This window comes from Boleophthalmus pectinirostris, unplaced genomic scaffold (assembly GCF_026225935.1).
Source record: "Boleophthalmus pectinirostris isolate CB_2022bp ecotype Guang Dong unplaced genomic scaffold, ASM2622593v1 HiC_scaffold_9, whole genome shotgun sequence".
NCBI classification, from domain to species: Eukaryota; Metazoa; Chordata; class Actinopteri; order Gobiiformes; family Gobiidae; genus Boleophthalmus; species Boleophthalmus pectinirostris.
In genome coordinates, this window is record NW_026571541.1 from 33,203,818 (window position 1) to 33,230,977 (window position 27,160).

General features: G+C 41.7%; 1 protein-coding gene across 1 annotated transcript in view; it reads left to right on the top strand.

The window, feature by feature from the left end:
• LOC110174043 (neurobeachin-like) overlaps positions 1 to 27,160 on the top strand; it is a 783,761-nt gene that overhangs the window by 653,912 nt on the left and 102,689 nt on the right. Inside the window, exons 48-49 of the mRNA XM_055166710.1 lie at positions 17,619 to 17,759; positions 26,536 to 26,655. Of these exons, the coding sequence (XP_055022685.1) occupies positions 17,619 to 17,759; positions 26,536 to 26,655 (261 nt within the window). The remainder of the gene's footprint in view (positions 1 to 17,618; positions 17,760 to 26,535; positions 26,656 to 27,160) is intronic.

Consider the following 27,160-nt stretch of genomic DNA (forward strand, 5'->3'; position numbering starts at 1 on the left):
TTTGGATATTTTGCCAAGCAGTCAATTGAATTTTGATCACAATTTCGATTTGTGTGTCAAATGACGATCTCCAAACTCATATAATCGAGTTGAAACACTTTGCTTTGGCACAACACGGTTCTAAAGTCCTAGTCTGAGCGCTCCCTAAAGCTTAAAGTTCATTTTTTGGGATATTTTCTATATAAATAAGTATATTTATTTTGTTTTTTGAATGTAGGGATTGTAGAACAGCTGAATATATAGTTTATTTTGGACACATTTATGTTTTTCTATGCTTTGTTTCATGTTCAAAGTGTATTTTATTCATTTTATTAATCGTAAATCTGTTTTAAGGTACATATTTGTAGCCTATATGTATTTTTAATTTGAAAGTTTTGCGTAAATTATCAATAACAAAGTGTTTTTTGAGAGAGAAATGCTGAATAAATGCATCGTGTAACAAAAAAATCATCGTTTTAATAATAATGATTTCAGTATTGACTAAAATAATCGTGATAATTATGATTTTTTTCCATAATCGAGCAGCTTTACTTGGAATTTCCAATTTCTACTGAACAAAAGGTAAAAAAAAAAAAAAAAGGAGCTGTTAATGTGAAATCTGCCGCTTCATGACATCACAAAGTGGAACAGAGCGTTTTGAGTTTTGGAGATGCAACTCAAACATGTGTGAATGAAACAAAACACAACTCTGGATTTGTTTTGTCAACTGCTCAGACAATTCAGATCAAATTAGTTTTTTCTGGTGTTGGTCGTGTTAACACTTCTTGTTGTGTGGGTTTGGCAGACGGCGCTGATATAAGTGCGAGAGCTTCACTCACTTCTGATGAACTCGTGCCAAAACACACCCAGGGTTATTCAGAGCCCAGTGAGCACCCAGTGAGCACCTGTTGAGTACCTGCAGAGCATCCAGTGAGTGCCTAATGGACATCGAGTGAGCAGCCAGTGAGCATACATACAGTGAGCAAACAATGGACATCGAGTGAGCACTCAGTGGGCACCCAGTGAGTACCCAATTAGCACCCAGTGAGTGAGCACCAAGTGAGTACCCAGAGAGTACCTGGAGAGCACCCAATGAGGCCCCGGTAAACACATATTGAGCACCCAGTGAGCACCCAGAGTCAGCACTCAGTGAACACCTAGTGAGCACCCAATGAGCACCTACAGAGAGGAGAGAGCACCCAATGGACATCTAGTGAGCAACCAGAGAGCACCCAGTGAACACCCAATGAGCACCCGGAGAGAGAGCACCCAATGGACATGTAGTGAGCACCTAATGAGCACCCAGTAAGCACCCGGTTAACACATTATGAGCACCCAGAGAGCACCCAGTGAGCACCCAATGAGTACCTGGAGAGAGAGCACCCAATGGACATGTAGTGAGCACCCAGTGAGCACCCGATTAACACATTATGAGCACCCAGAGAGCACCCAGTGAGCACAAAGTGAGCACCTCAAGAGCACCCAATGAGCACCCAGTAAGTACCTGGAGAGCACCCAGTAAGCACCCGGTTAACACATTATGAGCACCCAGTGAGCACAAAGTGAGCACCCAGTGACCACTCGGTAAACACATTGTGAGCACCCAGAGAGTACCCAGTGAGCACTCAGTGAACACCCAATGAGCACCCGGAGAGAGAGCACCCAATGGACATGTAGTGAGCACCTAATGAGTACCCAGTAAGCACCCGGTTAACACATTATGAGCACCCAGAGAGCACCCAGTGACCACCCGGTAAACACACTGTGAGCATCCAATGAGCACCTGGAGAGAGGGCACCCAGTGGACATCTACTGAGCAACCAGAGAGCACCCAATGAGCACTCAGTGAACACCCACTGAGCACCCGGAGAGTTAGAGCACAATGGACATCTAGTGAGCGCCCAGAGAGCACCCAGTGAGCACCCAATGAGTACCCGGAGAGAGAGCACCCAATGGACATGTAGTGAGCACCCAGTGAGCACCCGATTAACACATTATGAGCACCCAGAGAGCACCCAGTGAGCACAAAGTGAGCACCTCAAGAGCACCCAATGAGCACCCAGTAAGTACCTGGAGAGCACCCAGTAAGCACCCGGTTAACACATTATGAGCACCCAGTGAGCACAAAGTGAGCACCCAGTGACCACTCAGTAAACACATTGTGAGCACCCAGAGAGCACCCAGTGAGCACAAAGTGAGCACCCAGAGAGCACCCAGTGAGCACAAAGTGAGCACCAAATGAGCACCCAGTGAGCACCCAGAAAGCACCCAGTGAGCAACTAACGTACATTTAGTGGGCACTCAGTGGGCAGCCAGTGAGTCTCCAAGGAGCACCCAGTGACTACCCAGTTAGCACCCAATGAGCACCTAGTTAGTCCCTGGAGAGCACCCAGTAAAGACCTAGTGAGCACAGAGTGATCACCTCATGAGCACCCAATGAGCATCCGGTAAAGACCTAATGAGCACCCAGCAAACACATAGTCAGCACCCTGTGAGCACCCAATAAGCACCCAGTGAGCACCCAGTGAAGCGTAAAGATCCGCGAGGAGGCGTGAAGACTCGCCCCGGGGCAGACGCGGCGCATACTTGTGTGTCACACTCTCCCACACAGTTTGATGACATTCTAATGGTTATTCGTGTGACTGACAGGTGCTGGCAGACAGGTGCTGGCAGACAGGTGCTGGTGTGACATGAGGACATAAAGGCATGAGAAAACTAATTGTCTTGTGACAGATTGATTATACGATACAAGCAGAGAAGTTTTAAAAAATCCCATATGACGCAAAATGGATTCTTGTGAGATTTAAGTCGTGTTATAAAGTTATTTCCTCCTCAAAAACAAACTTGGAGTTGAGTTTTGTTTCATTCACACAAGTTTAACACACAAACCCTCCATATTTAGGCTGAGTTTCAAACAGAAAACACAAATTTCACCCCCTGGAATCGCCAATCTCTACTGAAGTAAAGTTTAAAAAGTAGCTGTAAACCTGAAAACTATCGCTTCATGACATCACAAAGTGGAACAGAGCATTTTGAGCTTTGGAAATGTAGACAGACTCATAATAAATTAAATTAAGAACTTCTGTATTGTTCAAAATAGTAATAAGCTTTCATTTTTAACTGAAGTCTCCCTGTCTCCTCCCTCTCTCTCTCTCTCTGCTGTCTCTCCTCCTTCTCTTTCTCTCCCTCTGTTTTCCCTCTCTCCTTTTTGTATGTCTCTCCCTCTCTTACCTCTCTGTTTCTACCTCTCACCTCCCTCTCTCTTCCCTCGCTTTTACCATTCTCTCTCCTAACTCTCTCTCTTCCCTATATCCTCCCTCTCTTCCCTTTCTTCTCCCTCTATCTGTCTCTCCCTCTCTCCTCCATCTCTCCTTCCCATGTCCATCTTTCCCTCTCACCTCCCTCTCTCCCTCTCCTTTGTCTCTTCTCCCTCTCTCTGTCTCTCCCCCTCTCCTCCCTCTCTCTGTCTCTCCCTTTCTCCTTTCCCCTCTGTCTCTCTCTCTCTCTCTCTCCTCTGTCTCTCCCCCTCTCCTCCCTCTCTCTGTCTCTCCCTTTCTCCTCTCTCTCTCCTCCCTCTCTCCAACTCTGTTTCTTTTCCCTCTCTCCTCCCTCTCTGTCTCTCCCTCTCTCCTCCCTCGCCTCTGTTTCTCCCTATCTCCTCCCCCTCTCCCCTCCGTCTCTCTCTCTCTCTCTCTCTCTCCCCTCTGTCTCTCCTCTCTCTTTCTGTCTCACCCTCTCTCCTCCCTCTGTCTTTCCCTCTCTGCGTCTCTCTCCTTCTCTCCTTCCCTCTCGCCGTCTCTCCCTCTCTCTCCTTTTCTCCCTCCTCCCTCTCTCTCTCTCTCTCTCTGTATGTCTCTGCCTTTCTCTGTCTCTCCCTCTCTCCTCCCTCTCTCTTCCTTCTCTCCCTCTTTTTCCTCCAGTCGACCTACAGTAGTGTTTATGTTGACTTGTGAGTTGGTGATTGCAACTGTTTCTCCCTCCCTCTCTCTCCTCCCTTTCTCCATCCTCTCTCCTCCCTTTCTCCATCCTCTCTCCTCCCTTTCTCCATCCTCTCTCCTCCCTTTCTCCATCCTCTCTCCTCCCTCTCTCCATCCTCTCTCCTCCCTCTCTCCATCCTCCCGTAGACCCACACGAGCGCACACGTTGTCTTGTGAGTTGACGATCACTTCAGACCTGAGCCGAGCGTCCTGTGCCTTTGACAGGCCAAGCAAAAATGAGCTCCTCTTCTCCTGACAGGGCACTCCAGCTCCGGCCTCCTCAAGTCATTTAATCTGAGCTCGGAAATACGATGTGCGTCTGTTTGGGAGATAACTCACAAATAACGAACAGCAGCGGTGGAACAAGCACTCCATTTTGTTAAGTAAAAGTACAGATACCAGAGCAAACAAATACTCGAGTAAAAGTAAAAGTATCAAATAAAAAAATCTAGTAAAAGTATTAAAGTACTCAATAAAAATCAGCTTGAAGAGTAGTGTTTCGCAGAGATTTTGAGGTCCTATCAAGCTTCAAGTGTAGTGATTTTGATTCAGATTTGTGCTGAATTTTGAATTGAATTGACCTTTAGTATTTATTTATTTTTTTTACATTTTTGTTTTGTACTTTAAAATGAGTTGCAGACCGTACACAGTGGACTTATTTTGACCTCAAGAGCTGCTTAAAACAATATATCTGTACTGGGGCAAGGTAGTTTTTGCTTAAACATAAGAGGAAAAAATGGGTACAGACCCTTTAAAGCCATATTGTGGAACTTTCCAGGTCATGTGACGTTATGAGCTAATAAGTGTCAACACAAACTTGATTAATAAAACAGTAATAACAACGATGTAGTGCTGTAAATCAAATCCGTGCAGACAAACTGATCGAATAATAGAATAATCGGTAATTGATTTTTGTAATTTTCCTGGAATCATCTAATTTGAATTTAGTACAAACTGATTCACAACCCTGTTTTGCTACAAAGCGGATAAGAGGTGTAGTCACATTTTTACATTACCTTTTGGATTAAAATGCGTTTGACAAATGTTCTTACCGTTCTTTTTTAACTGTAAGGTGCACTTAAAATCCTTTAATTTTCTCAAAAATCGACAGTGCGCTTTATAATCCAGTGCGCCTTATGTATTAATTCTGGTTGTGTTTACTGACCTCGAACTGATTTTATGTGGTACACGGCGCTCAAAAATCTGTCAAAATGTTTTAGTACGACTTTGGTAAACTACTAAGTCGCACCACGTGATGGATTGTCGGAGCATTACGGCTACTGCAGTCAGGAGCCCCGCAGGGTAAAGAGCGAAGTATAGCTCTGCATTAACATTTGTGACATCAATGCAATGCTACAGAAAATATATGACGTATGACCTGCAGACTAAGTCCGACAGAAACTGACGGCATCAGCGCACAAGGAGCGAGCTGTTTTTTTCAGTGTTTATAGTTTATGCAAATGAGCCATGTGGTTTTAAGTTTAGTTTCTGTAAAACGTAAACAAATGTGCTCAAAGCTGCATTAAACACACTACTGCTCAATGTATATTTGAGTCGTCCTCGTAGGAAATAAAAAAAACAAACTTAAATCATCCACCCACATTCACATTCATAATCCACATTCACTACATTGAAACCGCTTTGTTCATTATACAAACTGACCCTTAAGATCCTTGACAAAAAGCCCAAACACTGGCACCACTGTGAAATTACAAAGAAACATCAACTTTTTAACTTTGAAAATTTTATCAATTTTAATCATCTTAAATTATTTAATTAAGTGTCTTAACTGCGATACACCATTACACTCAGAATTTGCCAGGACCATAAAATGTTCACACAGAGCGAACACAAGAGGCGCTACTCGTGGTAATTGTGTTGTTCCGAGGTACAGGACGGCTCTTGGTCAGTCCTCGTTCTCTTTTGAAGGGGCTCGTCTGTGGAACGGTTTACCAGCTCATTTAAAATTGGAAACCAACTACAACAAATTTAAAAGGAAATTAAAATTATTGTATGTTTCCAAACAAAACTGCATCCACTGAAAATGTACTGTATATATTTTATCTGTATGTAGTTTATGTGTCTTGTATTCTCTGTTTTTATGCGTGTAGTTTATATTTTTTATATGGACAAGTGCTGAAAACTCGCACTTGTGCTAAAACACTCAAAGCAATGCATCTGGTTTGTCTAATGCGATTGTGATGTCCTTAATAAACATAAATAAAAAAATTCACCAAGACATTGAGGCGACGCCGGGCGAAATACACCACGATCTGCCGATGGATCGTGGACGCCTGGGCTAACTGATCAGTCTCAAGTGTCGTCAGTTTGTTTCACTCAATGCATCTTATAATCTGGTACACTTTATGTATGAAAATAGACAAGAGAATTCAACATAATTGATACTGCACCTTATAATCCGTTTGACAAATGTACTTACTTCATCCTCCTGTTTTATTTTCTGAATCAATGATACGTGTAGAGATCTGACATTGTGTTGTGTAATCATAACAAAATGATCCGCGGGTGTCACTTATTATTATAACTATAGCAGACACAGGCACAATCTGTCTTCTTTAACCCAGGTCCTGGTGGCCTCGTGGCACATTTACAGGGTGCGATGGAGCTCTGCGGTCGCCCCGTGTTCAGCCCGGACCCACCCGTCACACGGAGCCCATTATCAGCCCGTAAATCCACGCACATGCCCATAAACGTCTGCTCCGCTCAGGCTAACACGCTAACACCAGAGCCGCCGCCATGTTGGATTGTCAAATAACCGGGCACGGCGATATGTTTCATTTAGGACCCACAAGTGGAACAGTATGGGTCCGGCTGGTACAGGATGTGTTCATTATGACGGAGGGAGGGAAAGGGTTAACAAGACTTATTTGATATTTGAGAGGGGACATGTGTTTTTACTGTACATATTCTCATGGCGGTGGAGCGGTCGGCTGATTTTGTGGCTACTTGTGTCGCACGCTGAGAACTTTGTGACACTTTTTGATTTTTGAGCTCAGTTTGTAACATCATATCATGGGAATTTAACCAACTCTGGCTTCGTTCAGACTAGGGATGGGCATTCGATGAAATTTTCTTAATCGATCGTCGGAAGAATTAACGATCGATTATTGATTAATCATTAACGTTTTTATATTAAAATGATCATCATTATTATTACTATCTGCACTACTAATCTGCATAAATAAATTCAACTTTACGACATATAAACCGTAACGACTCTAGAGCCACATCAGCCCGTTTGACATTATAATGTGTTTAATTCAGTTTTGCGCAACTCTCACAGAAACTTAAAACCGCATTGCTAATTTGCATAAACTCAGCGAAGAAAAAAACTACAGCTCTTGTGCACTGATGCAGTTCAATTTCTGTCAGATTAAAAGACATGACTCAGTGGAATACAAGGTTAGTGTGACCATATTTGTGTTTGTCAAAACCAGGACACCGTACGGGGGGAGGGAGGTGGGGACTCGTCATCGACATTGAGCGACTCTCACCTGGTAAAGCTTTTTCCCACTGGACACCGAAACATATGTTCCTGCTTTGTACACTGTGCACATGGACTCACACTTGTCCCGAACGCAACGGAAAGCGTGGAATTTCTTGTAACAAGTCATCGTTAAATACGCATTTGTGCTTCGGTACACTGCAGACTGACCCACTGTTTGTGTCTCGCTCCTTCTGAGTGCAGAGACACATGTACACACCTGTTTGGTCACGCTACACACAGCAACCTACATTCGGTTTGTCGATTAAAATTAACGTAATTGATGAAATTCTTAATGATCAATTATCGATTAATCGATTAATCATGCCCATCCCTAGTTCAGACTGCAGGGCTTAATGCTCAATTCGGGTTTCTTTGTGAAATCTGATTTTTTTGCGAGGTCGTTCACATTTCCAATTAATTGCAACTTGTATGTGATCTCCAGTGTGAACTTTAAATGCTGCAAAAGTGTCCCACATGTGCATTGGAGGACAAAACGATGTCACATATGGAAGTAGAATAAACGCTGGGCTTGTCTACCAAAAAACAGTCCAGTTCTCGGTAAAATGGACAGGTCACACGTCCACGGCCGCTTCGTTTGTTTGAATCTTTAGCCTCCTTGTATTTGGCTCTTTATTTTTTGTTGACATTGGAGCATTGGATTCAGAAACGGCCCGGTTCCAATAAGACCCCTCCATTTTAACCTGAATACGGCAATCCCCCCAAATATTAATGAACTCGCTAACTTCACTTTCCCTCAATTGACGAGACTCTGAGCCTGACGTGTAGGTGGGATGAATGTGACCTGGCCGTTCAGACTGAAGTCGCATGTCAAAAGATCGGATATGTATCAGTTGTGGCCTGGGTCGCATTAGAAAAAATCGATTCTGTATCGTTCAGACTGTCATTAAAACATCAGATACAGGAGTATAGGGTCTAAAAAATTGGATTTGGGTCACTTCAGGCTGCAGTCTGAACGTAGCCTTAGAGTGTGGCCTTGCCTGTTGTCACTTAGGTCGCCATGTCTGCTGATAATACTAGTCTCGTGCGAGTCTGCATCTCAGTGTTGTTATAATTGCGAGCCTTTTATATCTCTTTCTTTTCTTTCCCCGTTCTTTTCTCTTTCGATCTCTTTGTCATTGTCAGTAAAATAGAGGAATTTACAGACTTCGCTTATCCTGTGGTTGTACTTATCCCACGCAAATAGGGCTTAAGTCAGTGGGAGCCGGGGTTAGAAGGAGCCGGAAGAGCCGCATGTGATCTTCCTATTTGGAATGCGGTGACTAGTGCATTAGCCATGTCCATTTGTATTTACAGTCTAGTTGGATTGTGTGAAATGAGCTGTTTGCTTTTCCTGTATCCATGGAGAGCGTCCAAGAGGGAGATGATTTGAGATGCTTTTGACACCATATGTGGTAGAAGACCTTCTAGAGGAAATACTTTGAGGGAATGGACCAATTTGTCACTAACCGAAACAACATAGCTAAGGAAGGTTATGTTCAGGCTGCAGGGCTTAATGCTCAGTTTGGATTTTTTGGTGAAATCCAATTTTTTTGCGAGGTTGTTTACATTTCCAATTAAATGTGACTTGTATGTATGAACTTTAAACGCCCCAAAAGTGTCCCACATGAGCATTGGAGGACATGACGACGCCACATACAGCGAAGGTGCTCAGTGTTTACAGAAGTCACCTAAGCCTAAAACCTAGAGATTTTAAAGTTGTTGTCGTACCGGAGCCAGAACATGTACAGATTATTTGTTTTAAGGAGGAGATTGAGAAGGAGAAGTACGAGGTTTTTGGACATGGAGTTTTGTGGGGCAGCGGCAGCGACGTCCGTAGAAAGGAACATGTGCGTGCAGAGTCGCAGCCAAGAGTGGAGCAATTGATCTGTGTTTCACTGTTTCACTGATACAGAGTTCATACACAATTTTCATATGACAAGAAGAATGTTTGTGTACATTTGTGACGTGTAGGTGGGATGAATGCGACCTGGCCGTTCAGACTGATGTCACACGTCAAAAGATCGGATATGCATCGGTTTTAGGAGCACATCTCCAAGTGGCGTGGGTCACATTTGGAAAAAAATGTATCTGTGTCATTCAGAATGTCATTAAAAGATCAGATACAGGTCGCACAGGGGTGAAAAAATCGGATTTGGGTCACTTCAGGCTGCAGTCTGAACACAGCCTAAGAGTGAGGCCTTTCCTGTTGTCACTTAGGTTGCCCTGGAGACTGCTGTGATGCCCCACTTTTTCTCTTTTCCTCTCCTCAAACTGAGACCTTTGATCGAGACACAAAGCCCACTGAGAATCGCGGTGGAAATGTCGCTTCAGCACAACTTGAATTTCCCTCAGGATCAATAATGTATCTTAAATTGACTTCAGTAAAATGTAGGGCGCGGAGATTTGGCAAAAAAAAAAAAGTTATCACATTTTTTTTTCTCTTTACATATATCGATCTTTATCAAATTTTGCTTGTTTCTTCTTGAAAATTTGAGCTCCTCTGTGTGCGCCTCAAGGCTATTGTACATTTATTGAACACAGAAAGTTCAAAACGACCGTGAACTTCCAACTTATGCGAATGGAAAACGTAATAATAATTTTTAATATTGTCCGTCTAAGCCCGGGATCAGTGTAGACTTATACTTTTTATGTCCTCACTCAGATTGAATCACTGATGACTTTCCCATTCGCGGCCGTTTGTGTCTGTATGAGTCCTGACTGCTGATGGGCCTCTGGGCTGCACTAACGCTCGGGCTGATGGAAAAGACAGAGAAAGTGGTTAGTTCTCCATTAAATACGTAGTTAAAGCAGTTATTGGCCCGTGAACACATGAAAACCTCCACACACATGCGGTCTCGGTTACTGCTGTGCTGCGGTGGAGTAATGGACTATCTGAGGTTAGCGAGCGAGACCTTCACTTATATGGATGTTAAGTAGGAAATAGTGTTTGAATGTCGCGCTACTGTTAAGTCCCGATCGAAGGAACGAAAGAATAAAGACGGTATTTTGATAGGTGCGATTGATTACCTGTAACCAATCACATCAGCGTGTAATATAAAAAAATAACAAATATAAAACACCTACAACTTAAATGTCAAACCAGAGCTATTGGCAATGGTGAAAACACCCTGTATAGCAGGAGTGTCAAACTCATTTTGGTCCGGGGGCCGTATCCAACCTACTTTGATCCCAAAGGGGCCGGATCAGAAAACTCATGGCATATAAACCTCAAAAATAACAATAAGTTCAAATATTTGTGCAGAGAAACACAAATCTATTACAGAAATCTTTTTTAATTGATGAACTCTTTCTTATTATAATATTATAATATTATGAACAACCTAAAACTTTAAGAAAAATTTAATTTCAACACAATGTTTTAACATGAACTTGTATACAAATAAGAATAAGTCCATTTATCTTGGAAAATCCTGCACTCGGCTCCACTTTTCTCATTTTGGACATTTTGTTGATGAGGGTGTCACGGTCAACAGTCAAAACGATCGTCCTTTAAGAGCGTTTGGAAAGAGACAAGTCTTCATTTGTGCTGCTCTGGTGGGAGGGGCCACGTACAGAGGCGCTGGAGACGCTGCTATGATAAACACCGCAGAAAATTACCAATATTTTAATAGAAAATATAATTAAAATATTTTAGTAGAAAATCACTCAAGGGCCACATTAAAGGTCTTGGAGGGCCGGATCTGGCCCCCGGGCCTTATGTTTGACACCTGTGCTGTATAGGCTCATGATATTTGCACTACTGTCCTATAGTGACCTGAGACATGAGGGACCAGGACTAAACCAGGATTAAAGCAGACTAAAACAGGCCTGAACCAGAACTCAACAAAAACCACAGTATTCACTTCCACTGTACCTGTGCGTGTGCATGTGAGCCTGTGCAAACATCATGTGACACTGTCTGTAGATGTCCTCATCATCTGACACATCATCTGTGATAAAATGTTTCCAATATTTGTATGTGTCACCTTAGTCAAAGCATTACCACACAATACAAACTGAAACTGCATATTTATCATCCTTAGTTTTACAGACCCTTATTATACTTTTACTGGCATTATATTTTATAAATGCCACACCACACTTGGAGCATACATTCAGTAGTTCCTGGAGACGTGCACCGCTTGGGCTGAACACAACAAGATCATATACATACATCAGGTGGTTCACTTGGTTCAAAACTTTGAAAAGTCCATTTTGTTGTATAGATTTGCTTTATCAAGCCCACAGCGGTTGGTAATCTTACAATATCCTTTGTACACTTCTTTATTGTTAACGGTGTTCTGTGCCATTGCCCTGATGGCATCAACTTCTCCTCCTCACGCAGAGGAGGCTCAGCATCACAGTGATGGACGTGGCCATTCTGTGCAACACAAGCCCTGGGGTTTCAAAATGGCCGCACATTCAAGTCAATGGGCCGAGTCCAATTTCTCTTGACTCCAGATTAGTCTTTAGCCCGGGGAGGTACTTCCGGTGGCTCTGGGCATGTGCAGTAGTGCACATGAATGCATGCAAGCTCACGCACTGAGCGCCGTCTCGTGTATCACACGTTCGTCGCTTTGACCAATCAGAGCGAGAGGAGCAGAGCGGAGCCAGAGCTAAAGATCATAAGTGTTTTTTAAGACAACTGAAGGATTTTGAGCTGAGAAAAAGTTTATGATCTGAAAATAGATAAAAATGGCCACAAAATCTGACATTTCTTAAAGCTCTAAGTGCCTTGTCAGCCGAACATGAGCAGTTTGTGATTACATTGCACTGTATGAGAAAAATCCTTTCTCAGTTCAGGGGATTTTTTTTGCTGTAGAACCAGTGAGTGTCCACTACAGCCAGCTGGAGGCAGCTACAAGCAGCAACACCCCATCCAGTTATTTTAATAGATCCATGGTGCAACATCACTGTGATCGGGTCGGGGTTCAGAGGGTGACTGTCCTGTGGCCAGCTCACTGCTAAAGGAACTCACATTTTTCTGCTCTTTGCCAGTGATCTTCAGGGTGTTCTTTCTGTTCTGTGAAGCTTGTTCTTGAGAAACACTGTCACCAAACAGACACACAGACACTCTCCAGAATCTGTGAGCTCCCTCCAAATCTTCACAGTAACGTCATAGTAGAGGAGCTATGATCATAAACACATTTTTGAAATACGGTATGGCACACATGTGGGAATCCTGTATAGTGTGAGAAGAAGATGAAGAAGTAGAATGTATTTAATCTCACTCCCTTTCCCAGTTATAACTTAAAATGTTCAGTTTTGGAGGAAACCGAGAAAGAGAGATGGAGAAGTTTTTCACTGTGGTCCTGAGTTTGGATATAGTGCATTTGTCCATATTTCCCCTGAGGTTACAGACAGTGTGTTTCTGATGAAAATGCATGCGTATGTTTACCGATCGAGCGCCCTGCTGTATTCTAAACACGCTCGAAACTGGAGTACTCAAAAGAAACACTCAGAACGGGCAGAACAAGCAAACCAGGAACTATTTCAAACTACGCTACTTTTGTTTTCATTCTTAAACCGCATAATTGCTATAACTCATACACATTTGCTAACACAGCTGTCAAACACACTAAGCGTTTGCACTGTACAGTTCCCCCCGTCTTGAATCTCCTGATGGATGAGCAGGCTTAGCTTTGAGGCCTTGTTGACGCTTTGTATTGCAGCGGTCGTCCGTCTTGTTCACTCCCGGCGCGGTTCCCAGTAGCTCTGATGTTCTCCGGACTCTTGAGGAACAAGCGCGAGGAGATGTTTCAGGAGGTGGATGTGTTTAGGTCGGGTCAGCAAGGGTTAATCTACCAGGATCAGCTAATGCATTTAACTGGAGACGCTCGTATCTGTGACTCTGCGCTCAGACTACAGCCGACTGCAACTTCTGACACGACTAACAAGACGTTTGGAGAGTTTTTGAGTATTTTAAAGGAAGTGTCCATGTTACGCAGTTTTCTGATCTGTTTTATAATGTTGTTTCCTCATCACAAACAGACCTGGAGTTGTGTTTTGTTTCATTCACACATGTTTAACACACAAATCCAGCACGTTTAGCCTCTCAAACTGAAAACTGTGGCAAAAACAGGAAGTGCTCCACTGTTTTTAAACTCTATACACCTTCACTAGAATAATTTGAATGATTTCGACCCTGGGATTGTCACGTGGAAACAGAGGGAGGATCCAAAATGCAGGACTGCAGTTGAAGTTCTTTAATAACAATCCAAAAATCCAAACTAAACTGTCATGACAAGACACTGACACTGACAATGGACCAACCCAGGGCACAGGAGAACACAGGGTATTAACCCCGCATTTGATTATCTTGGGAACGCCTCGGTGTCCCCCCGGAGGAGCTGGAGGAAGTGTCTGGGGTGAGGGAAGTCTGGGGAGCGACCCGGCCCTGGATAAGCAGAAGAAAATGGATGGATGGATGGATGCTGTCAGACTACATGGATTATGATTATGACTGTTCCCTCATCTTATGAAAACGCTGCCACTTTAATTAATTAAATTTTTTGAAATTTGCACTTCATTTTAAGTCATGATTTCTCTTCTGTTACAACCTTAGGGACATTAATGCCCGTTAAATCATGTATTTGTTCAATATTGACCTCACCACAACACTGACTACTCAAACTCATAGGCAGTGATACAGAGGTAAAGTATTGCAGTAATACAGGTGAATTAAATTGTCATTTAAACCATCAAAGTGTCCAAACATAAAAAACAGTTCATATTTACATGTCACAGTGGGCGGCGTCATCTTGGATTCTGATTCGGAATCCTTGCTTGGTCTACTTTTTCCGCCTCCAAGGTCCAAGTCGCGCCGTTCCAGGAAAAGGGGCGTGTCACTCATGTTGCTTACTCGGAAATCCAATTTGGAAGGATAATATGCACACAGATACAGGTGTAACGCATTAGGGCGGGGCAAACTATCAGACAGGAAGAAAAACTCAAAACTGGAAGCAGACAGGACAAACATCAAAATAAAACACAGAGGGCACACAACGCTAAAGGAAAAAGCTACACCAAAATAAGCAAAAACGACTACAAAACATGAACTACGACAGGAATTGCCAGGGCCTACTGAACAAAAGGTAAAAGGTAGATGTTAATGTGAAAAACTAACACTTAACAAGGTGGAAACGAGCATTTTGGTCGGCAGTAGCTCAGCTGGTAGAGCGTTTCTCCACTAATCCGAAGCTTGACGGTTCGAATCCCGCTTTCGACGTAAACATCATTGGTTGAGCCGTGAGATACATTGACCCACATGTTGGCTCAATTGATTTCAGCTCCTACAGATGAATGCCGTCGTTGTGTCCCTGTGCAAGACACTTAGCCCACCTCACCCCCAATGTCTTTGTACACTGGTGTGTGAATGGGTGAGTGATTCCTTGTTGTAAAGAGCTTTGAGAGCCTTGAAGGTGAAAAAGCTCTGTGTCAAAATGTGACCATTTCCCTTTTTACGCTTTGGAAATGTAGACAGACTAAAAATAAAGGATTTCTCAAATGTGTGAAAGAAACAAAACAGAACTCCAGGCATGTTTGTGACAAGGTAACAACATTATGACACGACAAAAAGCTTCAAAGAGTCAATTTCGCATAATATGAGACCTTTAACTCCCATTTTATATTCTGAAGGAGACATTTGCCATTTTTCTTATACTAATAAGTTATAACGTTATAAAAGAGTGGCCCAGTCTTTTGGAATAATCATAAGGAGGAGGTCATGTGCGTCTTAAGAACTCAGGGTTTCCAGATGAGATGTTTGGGTTCTGACTTGTTTACATTCATGAGCTTTTATCTCAAAAAGTCTGGATTTTGATGTCATAAAATCAAGTAGCCACCTCATTAACAGCGATTATAGCAGTAACAGTAAAATATCTTATTGTTAGCCATCTCAAAACCTGCTTGTTTCTATGGATATGCTATTTCTCTGCCTGGAATGTTCCACAGTGTGACATTAAACAGCTCTATTTTACATTTATTCAATTACAGGTGGTTTTATAGCTCAAAAATACCTAGAAAAACAAACATTCTGACTGTGAGCGGGGTCGCGTCTCCACAGATCTGACCTGTAACTTGGTCAGGTTTAGTCTCCCTGAAGATAGAAAGGTTTAATGCCATACTGTGAAACATTTCAGACAAAGTAATAACATGTCCATGGAGAAAAGCGTTTGACGGACCCTCTCAAATTGTGTCTATAAACTGACAAATCATCTCATGTTGGTCCATCGTCACACAGCAGGTGATTGTTCATACAGTTGATCATTTTTTAGGTCAAGTAGTGTTGTAGTACTTGAGAGACTGGCTTTGGTCTTGAGACTGGCCTCGAGACTTTTTTTTTTACGGTCTTGGTGTTTGGACTTGATGTTTGGACTTGGTCTTGTCTCAGTGTTGACGGTGTTTGGACTCAGTCTTGTCTCGGACTCGAGGTCTGACACTCGACAAGTGCGATCATATTTCATTACGGCCACTGCTGTCGGCAACTAACTTACCATGACGTGGTTGAAGTTTGCCAATAAAAGTGCACAAATGCATCTGTGTTTGTCATGACGTGCCTTTGGTAAATGTGCAGAGCTTGGTAAATACCGCTGCAAAACCAGTAAGAGAATGTAACTCCAGTTAGAAATTGAAAAACAGGTTTAAAAATCCTACCCACTTTCTTCACAGTTTTGTGTAAAGAGCCAGTGGAAATTCTCTTAAAGAAGTGGTTCTCAAACTGTGGGTGAGGGTCTAAAAAAGGGGGCACAGAGTGTTTCAGTGCAGTACAGTTTGCTTGTGTTATTTTAAGCCTAAATGAACATTAATCAGATCAAATGGAGATAGATTTATCAAAAAACATTGACATATATTTGCCAAAATAACTATAAATAACAAATAAATGTTATAAAATCAGAGTACAAATTATGATTAACTGTATTCAGTTACAGATGTTTACGAATGTAGTTACGTGTAATTGGTATTACAGTTACTTTGTTGAAATAAATGGATTACACAGAGGTATTTTTCTGTTTTCACATTTTGGGCTATATCCCTTTTTTTTTTTTTTTTTTTTTTTTTCAGTAATTCCACTCATTGCCGGACACTTAACCAGGTCTAAACCAGGTCTAAACCAGGACTAAACCAGGACTAAAACAGGACTAAAACAGGACTAAAACCAGCACTAAACCAGGACTAAAACAAGGACTAAAACAGGACTAAAAAAGGATTTAACAGGACTAAACCAGAACTAAAACAGCACTAAACCAGGACTAAAACAAGGACTAAAACAGGACTAAAAAAGGATTTAACAGGACTAAACCATGCTGTGCAGACCGTGTCTCCTTCTCCTCTTCTATCAATAATATTTTTAATTTGGTTAAGTAAAGTCTGGGCTTTTTATTGTCTTTTAGCAGACAAAACATCTTATGTTATGTTATGTGCTAGTCTTTGCTTCTCTACAGCAAATCAAGTAATCCAAAGTATTCAGATTACGTTACTCGCTTTAACTAATTTAATGGATTACGTTTCAAACTACATTTTGGGTTATGTAATCTGTAATCTGTAGGGGAATACATTTTAAAAGTAACCTTCCCAACACTGATTATATAGCACATTTAAAAACAGACAGTACTGCCCTAAAGTGATTAACAATGTAGATAAAACGGAATATGAGAATAAAAATATGAATAAATCACAAGAAAACATGAGAAAACAAGGTTAAAAACACAGATAAAACTATAAAAAATCAAAGCCAGTGTAAAAAAGTGCGTTTTCAGCAGCGTTTTAAAACTCTCCAGGGAAGTAGCAGCTCTGATGTGTAACGTGAGGGCCTGTCACGGTTTAGGGTTCACTACAGTAAAGCCTCTATCTCCTCTAGTTTGGAGTCTGGCCCTTGGGCAGTTTAGCAGCAGCTGGTCCAATGACCTGAGTGTTCTGCCCGGAGTGTGCAAAGTAAACAATTCACATAAATAAGAAGGTGCCAGAGCCTGAAGAGATTCAAAAACAAATCATAAAATCTTAAACTGGGACTCTAAAACCCACAGGGAGGCAGTGGAGGGAGGACAGCTCAGGGGTGATGTGCTCCCGGCGTCGTAATGTGGTTAAAAGCTCATAGGAGTAGATTTCAGGTGATGTCTCCTTTAACATGGATCATATTTTGTGTCTTTTTGCAGCCAATCGGAGCCCTGAACCCCAAACGCGCCGCCTTCTTTGCCGATCGCTATGACAACTGGAGCGACGAGCAGACCCCTCCCTGTCACTACAGCTCCCACTACTCGTCTGCCAGCTCCACCCTGCACTGGCTCATACGCACCGTAAGTCCAATAGGTCCAAGAAGGTCTGGGGTCCAACTAGTAGCAGCAACAGGGCCGTACTATAGTAAAGTATGAGGTAGCACATAACATATTTAGATCGCCATATTACCTTTTATTGTTTTGAAAATGCGATATTCACCAAAAGCAACTATTAACAATTAACAATGTTTAATCAGTTTTAGTTTAATTTTTGATGCTTCCTTTTGTTTTTGATGAGGGAACAACATGGTAGAAAGCTCCAAAAAGTCTTCTAGTTTCTATGCATATATCATTGCTCTGCCTGGAATGTTCCACAGTATGACATTAAACAGATCCACCTTACATTTATTAAATTACAGGTGGTTTAAAGCTGCGTTCAGATCGCGGCGTCAGAAAACGAACTGGATGCCTCTAGTTGGACGCCTCGTTCAGAAGCCTTCGATGCACATCTTGGACGCCGTAGATGAATGGGAGAAAAATACTTGATGCGTGTCCAGGGTGTCTATTGCGGTCTGCGAATACCTTGTCTTCCAGGTCGAGAGAGTGTCTTTAGTGTATTTATTACATAAAACCCATTAGCAGACATGATCAGCACACCGGTTGCAGCATATTTATACTCCACTAATGACACTGCGTAGATTTCTTGTTCTGGTGTTTGTGGCTCTCGGGTCTTTCTCTTTCTTCTCCTTCTTCCGGGTAATAACGTCGCTACATCACTGGGTAGAAGTCCCTGATTGGTTGAACGGCCCGAAGCTAAAAGTTCATCTTTTTCAACTTCTGATGCTGACACCCTGGATGCGCGTAAAGAGCGTTGATGCCTGAGCGCTCAAAACGCACCACGTCGACACCTGATTCTCACGACCCTGACGCCTGACGACACGCCGCAAAAACACTTCACTCTGAATGCAGCTTTATAGCTCAAAGATACCTAGAAAAACAGGCATTCTGACTATGATCGGGGTCGCCTCTCCACAGACCTAACCTTTAATTTTGGTCTGGTTCGGTCTCCATTAAGACAGTGTGAAACATTCCAGACAGACCCTAGCCAGGCTGGTGCTGCCTAGTGCCTCCACTCAGTTTAATTTCTCTACAGCGACTAGATCAGGAATCAGAATACACTAGACGGTTTGCAAGAACCCCGGAAATTGTAGACTGCGCGCCGGCCAATCAGAGAAGAGCTGTGAAGCCATGACGTTAAACTCAAGTGTCTGTCTGTGTCCCTTTTGTGGAACAGCACAACAGTAAACAAAGCGTCGAGATGGATGTAGACGAAGACAGACATTCTGTGTTGGCAACGATTCCCAAGATCGAGGATTTAAAGCTGGAACAAAGAGAATGTTTGGTGAATTTTATCAAGGGGAAAGACGTTATTGTCCTTCTTCCTATGGGATTCGGTGCATTACATACATCACGATCAAATAGCAGCGGCTGTTGAAATAAAAAAAGTACCCGCCTACTGTCGAGCGAACGAATCCTAATGCTGTGAGGTCAGACGGTTTCCACGAACTTAAAGAATAGTTACACAATATACCTTTAAGTGGACTCTGCTATTGGAAAGTGAAGACTGGTGCTTTTGAAAGTCCTATATCACACAAAATCACAAATTACACAATGCACCTTTAAACAATCCTCAGTTACAGTATAGACTAATGAAATTTCGCCCCAATAACCTTTTTTTGAATGCCTTGTGTTTGCGTTCGGCTCCTCATTTGTCCTTTTGATCGTCGGCGTCTCCAGGCCTGATGATGCTGTCCGTTAGAGCTCCGTCAGTTCCGCAGACTTGTTACATCTCCATCTGATTGGCTCTGGGGTCGAACCAATGGATCACAAAAAACACATTTCACAGGCCAGTACACGCCCCACGCACGCGCACGGGCGAGCCAAATCAAGAGTGGCCGGTAATGATTCACACAGAGCTCGCTGACAGCTACACGTGAGAGAGGAGCGAGGGATGTGGGAGCGAGGGGGGGGAGGAGAGAGAGTATGTCCATCAGGGTTACTCACCGCTGTCCTCATTTACTCGACACATGTGCTCCATCAGGGTCAGAGGGAGCGGGGCGTTAAAGGTGCATTGTGTAACGTTGCGGTTGGAGGTCCGTCACCCGCTTGTTTCCGTCGATATGTCACTGCTCCGCCTGGAATGTTCCACAGTGTGACATTAAACAGATCTACCTTACATTTATTCAAGTACATGTGGTTTTATAGCTCAAAACACCTAGAAAAACAAACATTCTGACAGTTTGCCACTAGGGATGTTACAACAACCGAAATATCGTGATTATCGTATCGTCAAAGTTCTCGCAATAATATCGTGGACCATCACAATATATCGAATTACAAGTGTCTTTGCTTAAATTAAGAGTTATGGAGCAGCAATAGCTAAAAGAAGACAGAGGGAACTACATAGACCACAGGTGTCTTTGCCCTCCGTTTCTAGTGCGTAGTGACCAAGAGCAGCAAAATGAAGTGACGTTCTGAAAAAGTCAACATTTTTAAGTTTTAGTGTTCTTTTTGGATTTTAAATTGTTCATTAAGATTCAAGATCATTTTACAGAGGAAAAAGTTTTAGATCATATTATAACAGTTCTAGTTGTTTAGCCTCCACAAAATATCGCAATAAATATCGTACCGTGAGGTGTATATCGTGAAAATATGGTACTGAAAGATTTGGATATTTTTACATCCCTAATTGTGAGCTTTCCCACGATATCGCAATAAATATCATACCGTGATGATATCGTATCGTGAGACTTGGATATCGTTACACCCCTACTCGCCACAGATCGGACCAGTAACTTGGTCTTCATGACGATAGAAAGGTTTAATGCCATACTGTGAAACATTCCAGACAAAGCAATAACTCCTTAATTTCCTTGGAGTCCTGACTCTCCACTAGAAAAGTTATTAGTCTTTTATTCTGGGGACCCATATTTTAAAAATCACAAACCTTCGCGACCCAAGTCAATAGACATTATTTGTAAATCACAAAATAAATGTGGATTTGACCGTGATTGAACATTAATGAGGATATTTTATTGTTGACTGAGTGATCGTGTCTTTGAACAATTGGTATTACTCAAGTTTTAAACAATGAAAAACAGTTATTGAACCAGCAATACAAAGCAAAATAGTCAATAAAATAATTACAAAAAGATTAGACAATTATACAAAACATGTCTTAACATTTCAACATTTCTAATGAGATAGGTGGGCCTGTCTGTGTTTTTGGAGCGTGTTCCAGTCCGGGCTGCAGGAGGAGATCAGACGCAGGATTCTGTCTGTTTCTGTGCTTTGTCTTCATTTTCGTGAGCTCAGAAAATCACAGTTCACACATTTATGTAGTAGTGAAAGGAATAAGCTTAGAAATACTAACCCTACTGAGGAAAGGATATGATCATTTCAACGACCTACATGCAGATCATGACAAGGCGACCCCAAAAAAATCTCTTGCGACTCACCTGAAGGTCATGACTCAGTCTTTGGGAATCAGTGGTCTACATCTCCAAACCCAAAATGCTCTGTTCCACCTTGTGATGTCATGAAGTGGTAGTTTTCAAGTTAGCAGCTCCTTTTACCTGTTATTCAGTAGAGATGAGCAAGTCCAGGGCTGACACTGATTCTACTGAAGGTGTGTGGAGTTTAAAAACACAGTAGAGCGTGTCCTGTCTTACCACATGACATCATAAGGTGGAACAGAGTGTTTATTGTGTCTGTTTAAGAGAAGAGCTCAGGCTAAATATGCAGGTTTGTGTGTTAAACATGTGTGAATGAAACAAAACACAACTCCAGGTCTGTTTGTGATGAGGAAACAACATTCTAAGGTTATGTTCACACTGAGTGCGTATACATGCACATCAATAACCCGGTTATGATCGGGTTTTTTGAGTATCCCGGTTTCTTGATGGTGCATGTATACGCAGTAACCCGGTTTCAGTAACCCGGTTATGGCAGTATCCCGGTTATTAGAAACCGGGTTACTGTAGCTGGTTTATTCCGATAGTAACCGGGTTACTTGTGGCATGTATACGCAGTACCCCGGTTACTGCAACATAAAGTTGAGTGCGCATGCGTCCAAAAGACACTTTCCAGCCTCTCAACACAACAGTAGTGACATAAATAAATTGACCAACATAAATAAAGTGACCAAACGAGTGAAATGACTGTAAAATTAAGAGCTGCGCTAAACCTGCACACGTACAATCTGCACTCGTACGACCTGCACTCGTGTGACGCTGAAAAGCTAAAACATGAACTATCTCCTATACACTATACGCACGAAACACACTTACCATCATTAGCGCCTCTTCTGTCACAGAAATAACACACATAATCCACAGAGTCGTGTCATTTAGTCCAAAAAAAAAAAACTGATCGCATCAGCGGCGCAAGGAGCGAGTTGTTTTTATCGCCGCTAACAGTTTATGCTAATTAGCCAAACGGTCTTAAGTTTCGTTTCTGTAAAACGTAAACAAATGTGATCACAGCTGAATTATCTGATCAAACGGGCTGATGTGTCTATAGTGTTTATGGTTTATATGTTGTAAAGTTGAGTTTATTTATGCAGAAGATTTTAATGAAGAATCTGCACAGTGGATTGTGGGAGATCTCGTAGCTCCTTAGCTTCTTATGCTAAAGGAGCTCACGGTTTGTATTTTTCCTGGTTTATGAAATTGATTTAAGTTAATTTTTGCGCCTGCGCATTTGTAAGATTATGTCAAGAAACCGGGATACTCCATTTGATCATGTACACGCGGATATGAGTGTCCCGGTTTCTCAGTGCGCATGTAAACGCAGTAACCCGAATACTGACATAACCGGGATATGGCTAATAACCGGGTTACTGATGTGCATGTATACACACTCACTGAAACGAATCACCGCATTACCGTATCACTGTAACACCGTATTGGAAACTATTAGCGTCCAGGCACATGGTTTCTAGCAAGTAGTTCTAGCTACACTGTTTCCTGTTTGTTTACGGTTTGTTTAAACTGTTTTCCGCAATAGTGTCACATGATCAATGTCACAAACCAAGCGAATCTGGAAGTCACAGTGACGTGGTCCAATAAGGATGTCAATTAGAGCTCCTCCGTCAGTGTATCAGCGTTTTCAGGCGTCCACACAGTGCCGGATCAGATCTGTACTTACATGAATTCGTGGGAGTTGGTGACACCAGATCGTTCCGTCTCTGGAGCCGTTTTCCTTCCGTTTACTGTGGACGAACACTGCGTCCACAACGAAAACGACTCAAATACAAACTAGTGTGAAAGGGGCCTGACATAGATCGGCAAACAGTGTAACATAGACCCTTTAAAAAGAGGAGGAATTACACTTCTATGCGGTATTAACTGATAACACATAACATATTTAGGTCACCATGTTACCTTACTGTTTTGAAAATGATGTAACGCCGTAAACAACGTAATTGTTTTATGAGCTTCACTTTCATTTTTGACGCTCCGAGTCTCCCCACACTTTCAAGTTAACAGCTCCTTTTACCTTCTGTTCAGTAGAGATCAGGCAATTCCAGGTCTAAAATAATCCAAATGATTCTAGTGAAGGTGTGTGGAGTTTAAAAACACAGTGGAGCTCTTCTTTTATTACCACATGACATCACAAGGTAGAACAAAGTGTTTTCTGTTTGAGAGAAGAACTCAGCTTGAAAATGTTGCTGACTGAACTACATTTTAACGTAGTTTGTTCAATTCTCTTCTTAAATCTCCCCACCCTTTGCTCCCCATGTTTAGTCACTCCCCCTTCAGAGCACAATCTAGAAAGACCAGATTTTCAAAATAAAAAACTGAGACATCCCTGGTTTGAGTTGGTTGGAAACAAGTGCGTAATTAAGGAAAATTTTATGCATTCGGCACAAATTTGAGTCAGTATAGTCACATTTTCTTTCTGTTTTGGTCATTTTTAAGCAGCTTTTCTGTATTTTACCTCAACAAATGACAATGTATGCTTCTCTTTATTGCTTGCAGGGATCAAATTGGTCAAAAATAGGGACACCAGGGACATTTCTTGTATAAAATTGGGAGAAATCACTGGTTTTGGATAAATCTGCTCAAAACTGGGACTGTCCCGGGTAAATAGGGATGTCTATTCACCCTAGCACAATCAGCGTCCATTTCGTTCATCACGCCAGGTTTGTGAAGTTGTATTATCACTAAACTAAAGTTGTTTTTGTTTTACGAGTTTCACAAAAGTCCAGCTGTCATTAGAATTATGAATACTTCGACCGTATAGCCTATATTATTGGACAAGGCTAAGTACATTTTGGTCCCACAATCACGGAATGAAAAACTGTCAAGCTGAGCCCATTTTATAATGAGACAGTGTTGTGTGGTTTGAAAAGTGACTGATTTGGGAGTTATTATTTCAGGCTTGCTAGCATTACTTTGAACAGGCTTGATGAACGGGAGGAGCTGACAGCCGTGGAGTAGTTTGTTTCTCTTTGTCCCGTGATGACTGACACGTCCGCCCGATCGCTCCGACAAAACTACATTTGAACCAATTATCATTACGCCGCGCACTGTACACTCCGGAAGGACGCTAATTAATTTTTCCTCAGGCGCAGAAATAATGACCGCGAGAGGAGAAACGGTGAGCACATGCTGAGACGTCGGCCATTTTGAATCGAGCTGCTCTGCTGTGTCAACTGTTCACAAAGTTTGTTTGGGCTCAGTTTGTTGTAAAGTTGTTCTAACTGGTGTGAAAACTTATTCTTCTGTAAAGTTTTACATCAGATGTTCCACAACTGAGCTCTACAGTGAACGCAGTCTGTAAATCTCCCATTTATTTTTCCCATAGACTTTCTGGAATAAAAACAGTTTGAAATCTTACAGTGGGCTAAACAGCTTTGAGATGTAACTAAACACCACAAGCCACCTGTACTTTCATCAAAAATATTTTTCAGAAACTTAATGTACTGCTAAGTTATTAAAATATTTTTAATGTGCGTGTGTGTATGTGGGTTTTTTTTTTTGTTTGTTTCTCTTTTTTTTTTTTTCTGAAAACAATGATGTAATGCAGTGTTTTCCAAAGACTGCGTCGTGACCCTCAGGTTCTTAGGTGGGTCGCAAGACATTTTTTTGGGGTCGCCGTTGTCAAAATCTGCATGTAGGTAACAGCAGTTTTTTTTTTTTTTTTCCAGTTTTTATAGCTTATGCAAATTAAACATGTGGTTTTAAGTTTTGTTTTTGTAAAATGTAAACAAATGTGCGCAAAGCTGCATTAAACACATTATTACTCAGTGTATATTTGAGTCGTCCTCCTTAAAAAATTCTAGTCTCAAGTGTCGTCCGATTGTTTTGCTTAATGCGCTTTATAATCCGGTGTACCTTCTAGTCATTAATGTTCAATAATGGCCACAAATTTATTTTGTGATTTACGAATAATGTCTGTTGACTTTGGTCGCAAAGATTTGTGACTTTTAAAATATGAGTCCCCCGAAAAACAGTTTGGGAAACACTGATGTAATGGACATGAGTTACCACATAGATGGTTAGTATTTAAACCACCACCATAAGTAAAATAGTAATGATAATTTAATTTAAAATAACCATAATAATTACAATAATAATGATAATTTAAGTTAAAACAGCTAAAAGTTTCAGTTAAAAGCTAAATTAAAAAGATATGTTTTAAGTTTACTTTTAAAAATATGAACACTCGCAGTGGACCTCAGATCCTCAGGTCGACTGTTCCACAAACGGGGGCCATAAAAGCTAAAAGACGCCTCACCGTGGGTCTTAGTTTGAACTCTTGGGACAGTTAAAAGAAGACTACCTGAGGCTCATATGATAAAAGCAGATCAGATAAATAAATAGGACTAAGACCATTAAGAGCTTTATAAACCAATAAAAGAACTTTAAAATCTATCCTGAAGCCCAATACTGAGACTTCAGTATTGGGGTGATGTGCTCTCTCTTCCTGGTCCTTGTCAGCAGTCGTGCTGCAGAGATTGTGCTGAATAACAAAATTATGGTTACTTAAATGGCTATTGCCATTGTAAATGTGCCATTCTGATGTCTAACTTTATGCAGTAATAAATGGTTTATGTTTTATAATCATCAAACTTTACCCCATCTAAGGCTCTTTTATTAACTCAATTTCTTGCGATTGCTAAATTAAGTAGCTCTCTGGTATTTTCATTTTTGTAAAGGTAGCTCAACGGAGGAAAAAGGTTAGAGACCCCTGATTTAAACTGAATCTACTATGTACTATCAGAACTGCTGTGCTGTCTTGTTTTTGGGTTTTTTTTTGTTCATCTCAAGTCAAACGAAACTCACAACACTTGCGGTTACAGGGGTAAATTTGGAGTCAGGCTCGTTATTAAGATTAGGATTTTTTTTTTTAATTGACAAAACAGCTAAATATAAACACCACGATCATTTAGAGCGGGTTAATATGAACATTTTAAAGCCAAAATGACGAGGCTCACAGCGGCAGTTACAGAGAAAGGAGTCACAGTAGGAGCCAGGGTGAATAGGAGCCTGAACTACTAATTTCTTATTTTATCTTATTTTGCGTTAGCTGTGTCCTTTTATATATATACAGTCACAGACACTTTGAAAAACCTGCATTGCTCTGTTGAGGTCATGTGCTCGTCTCCATGGAGATAGGTGCGTTTAATGTCACACTTTTCTTGGTTTTGAAGTGGATGGGGTGTTCAGGTTCATACGGCATTAAACCCCCACCAGAAAAGTTACATTGTGCAACTTCAAATAATTTTGTCAGACATTTTGGGGATCTTGATGTGTATTGTGATTGTATTCTGGTTGTGTTGTGTTGACAGGAGCCCTTCACCACGTTCTTCCTGTCCACACACGGACACAGATTTCCCCATCCGGACAGGACCTTCTCTGGGATCAGCCGCTCCTGGACGCTCTGCCAGAGGGACACTGCAGATGTCAAGGTACGTCCATCAAAATCAGAATTTTTTGAAATGACATAACACATTTGAAGGTCAAAACACCTCCACCACCAGCAGCAGCAGCAGCACGGTTTGTCAATCAGCTCCTATTGATTCCTATGAAACCATAATGTAAAATGACAAGTTGTAGTAATGCACATCAGATCAACACAAACCTGTGAACACATTTTATAAGAACTCCATTCAGTACTTACACACTTAAGGATCTGTGCAATACATGAGTACTTTAGGGAATGGGCAGTGTATCAACACTTTAGGGTACATGCAGTACTTCAGAACTTTAGGGTACATGCAATAGTTCAGCAGTGGAGGGCGCAGGTAATACTTCAGCACTTTAGGGTCTGTGCAATACTTCAGAATTTTAGGGCACGGGTAATACTTGAGCATTTTGGGGTCTGTGCAGTTCTTCAGCACTTTAGGGTATGTGCAATATTTAAGCACTTTAGGGTCTGTGCAATACATGAGTACTTTAGGGTCTGTATAATAC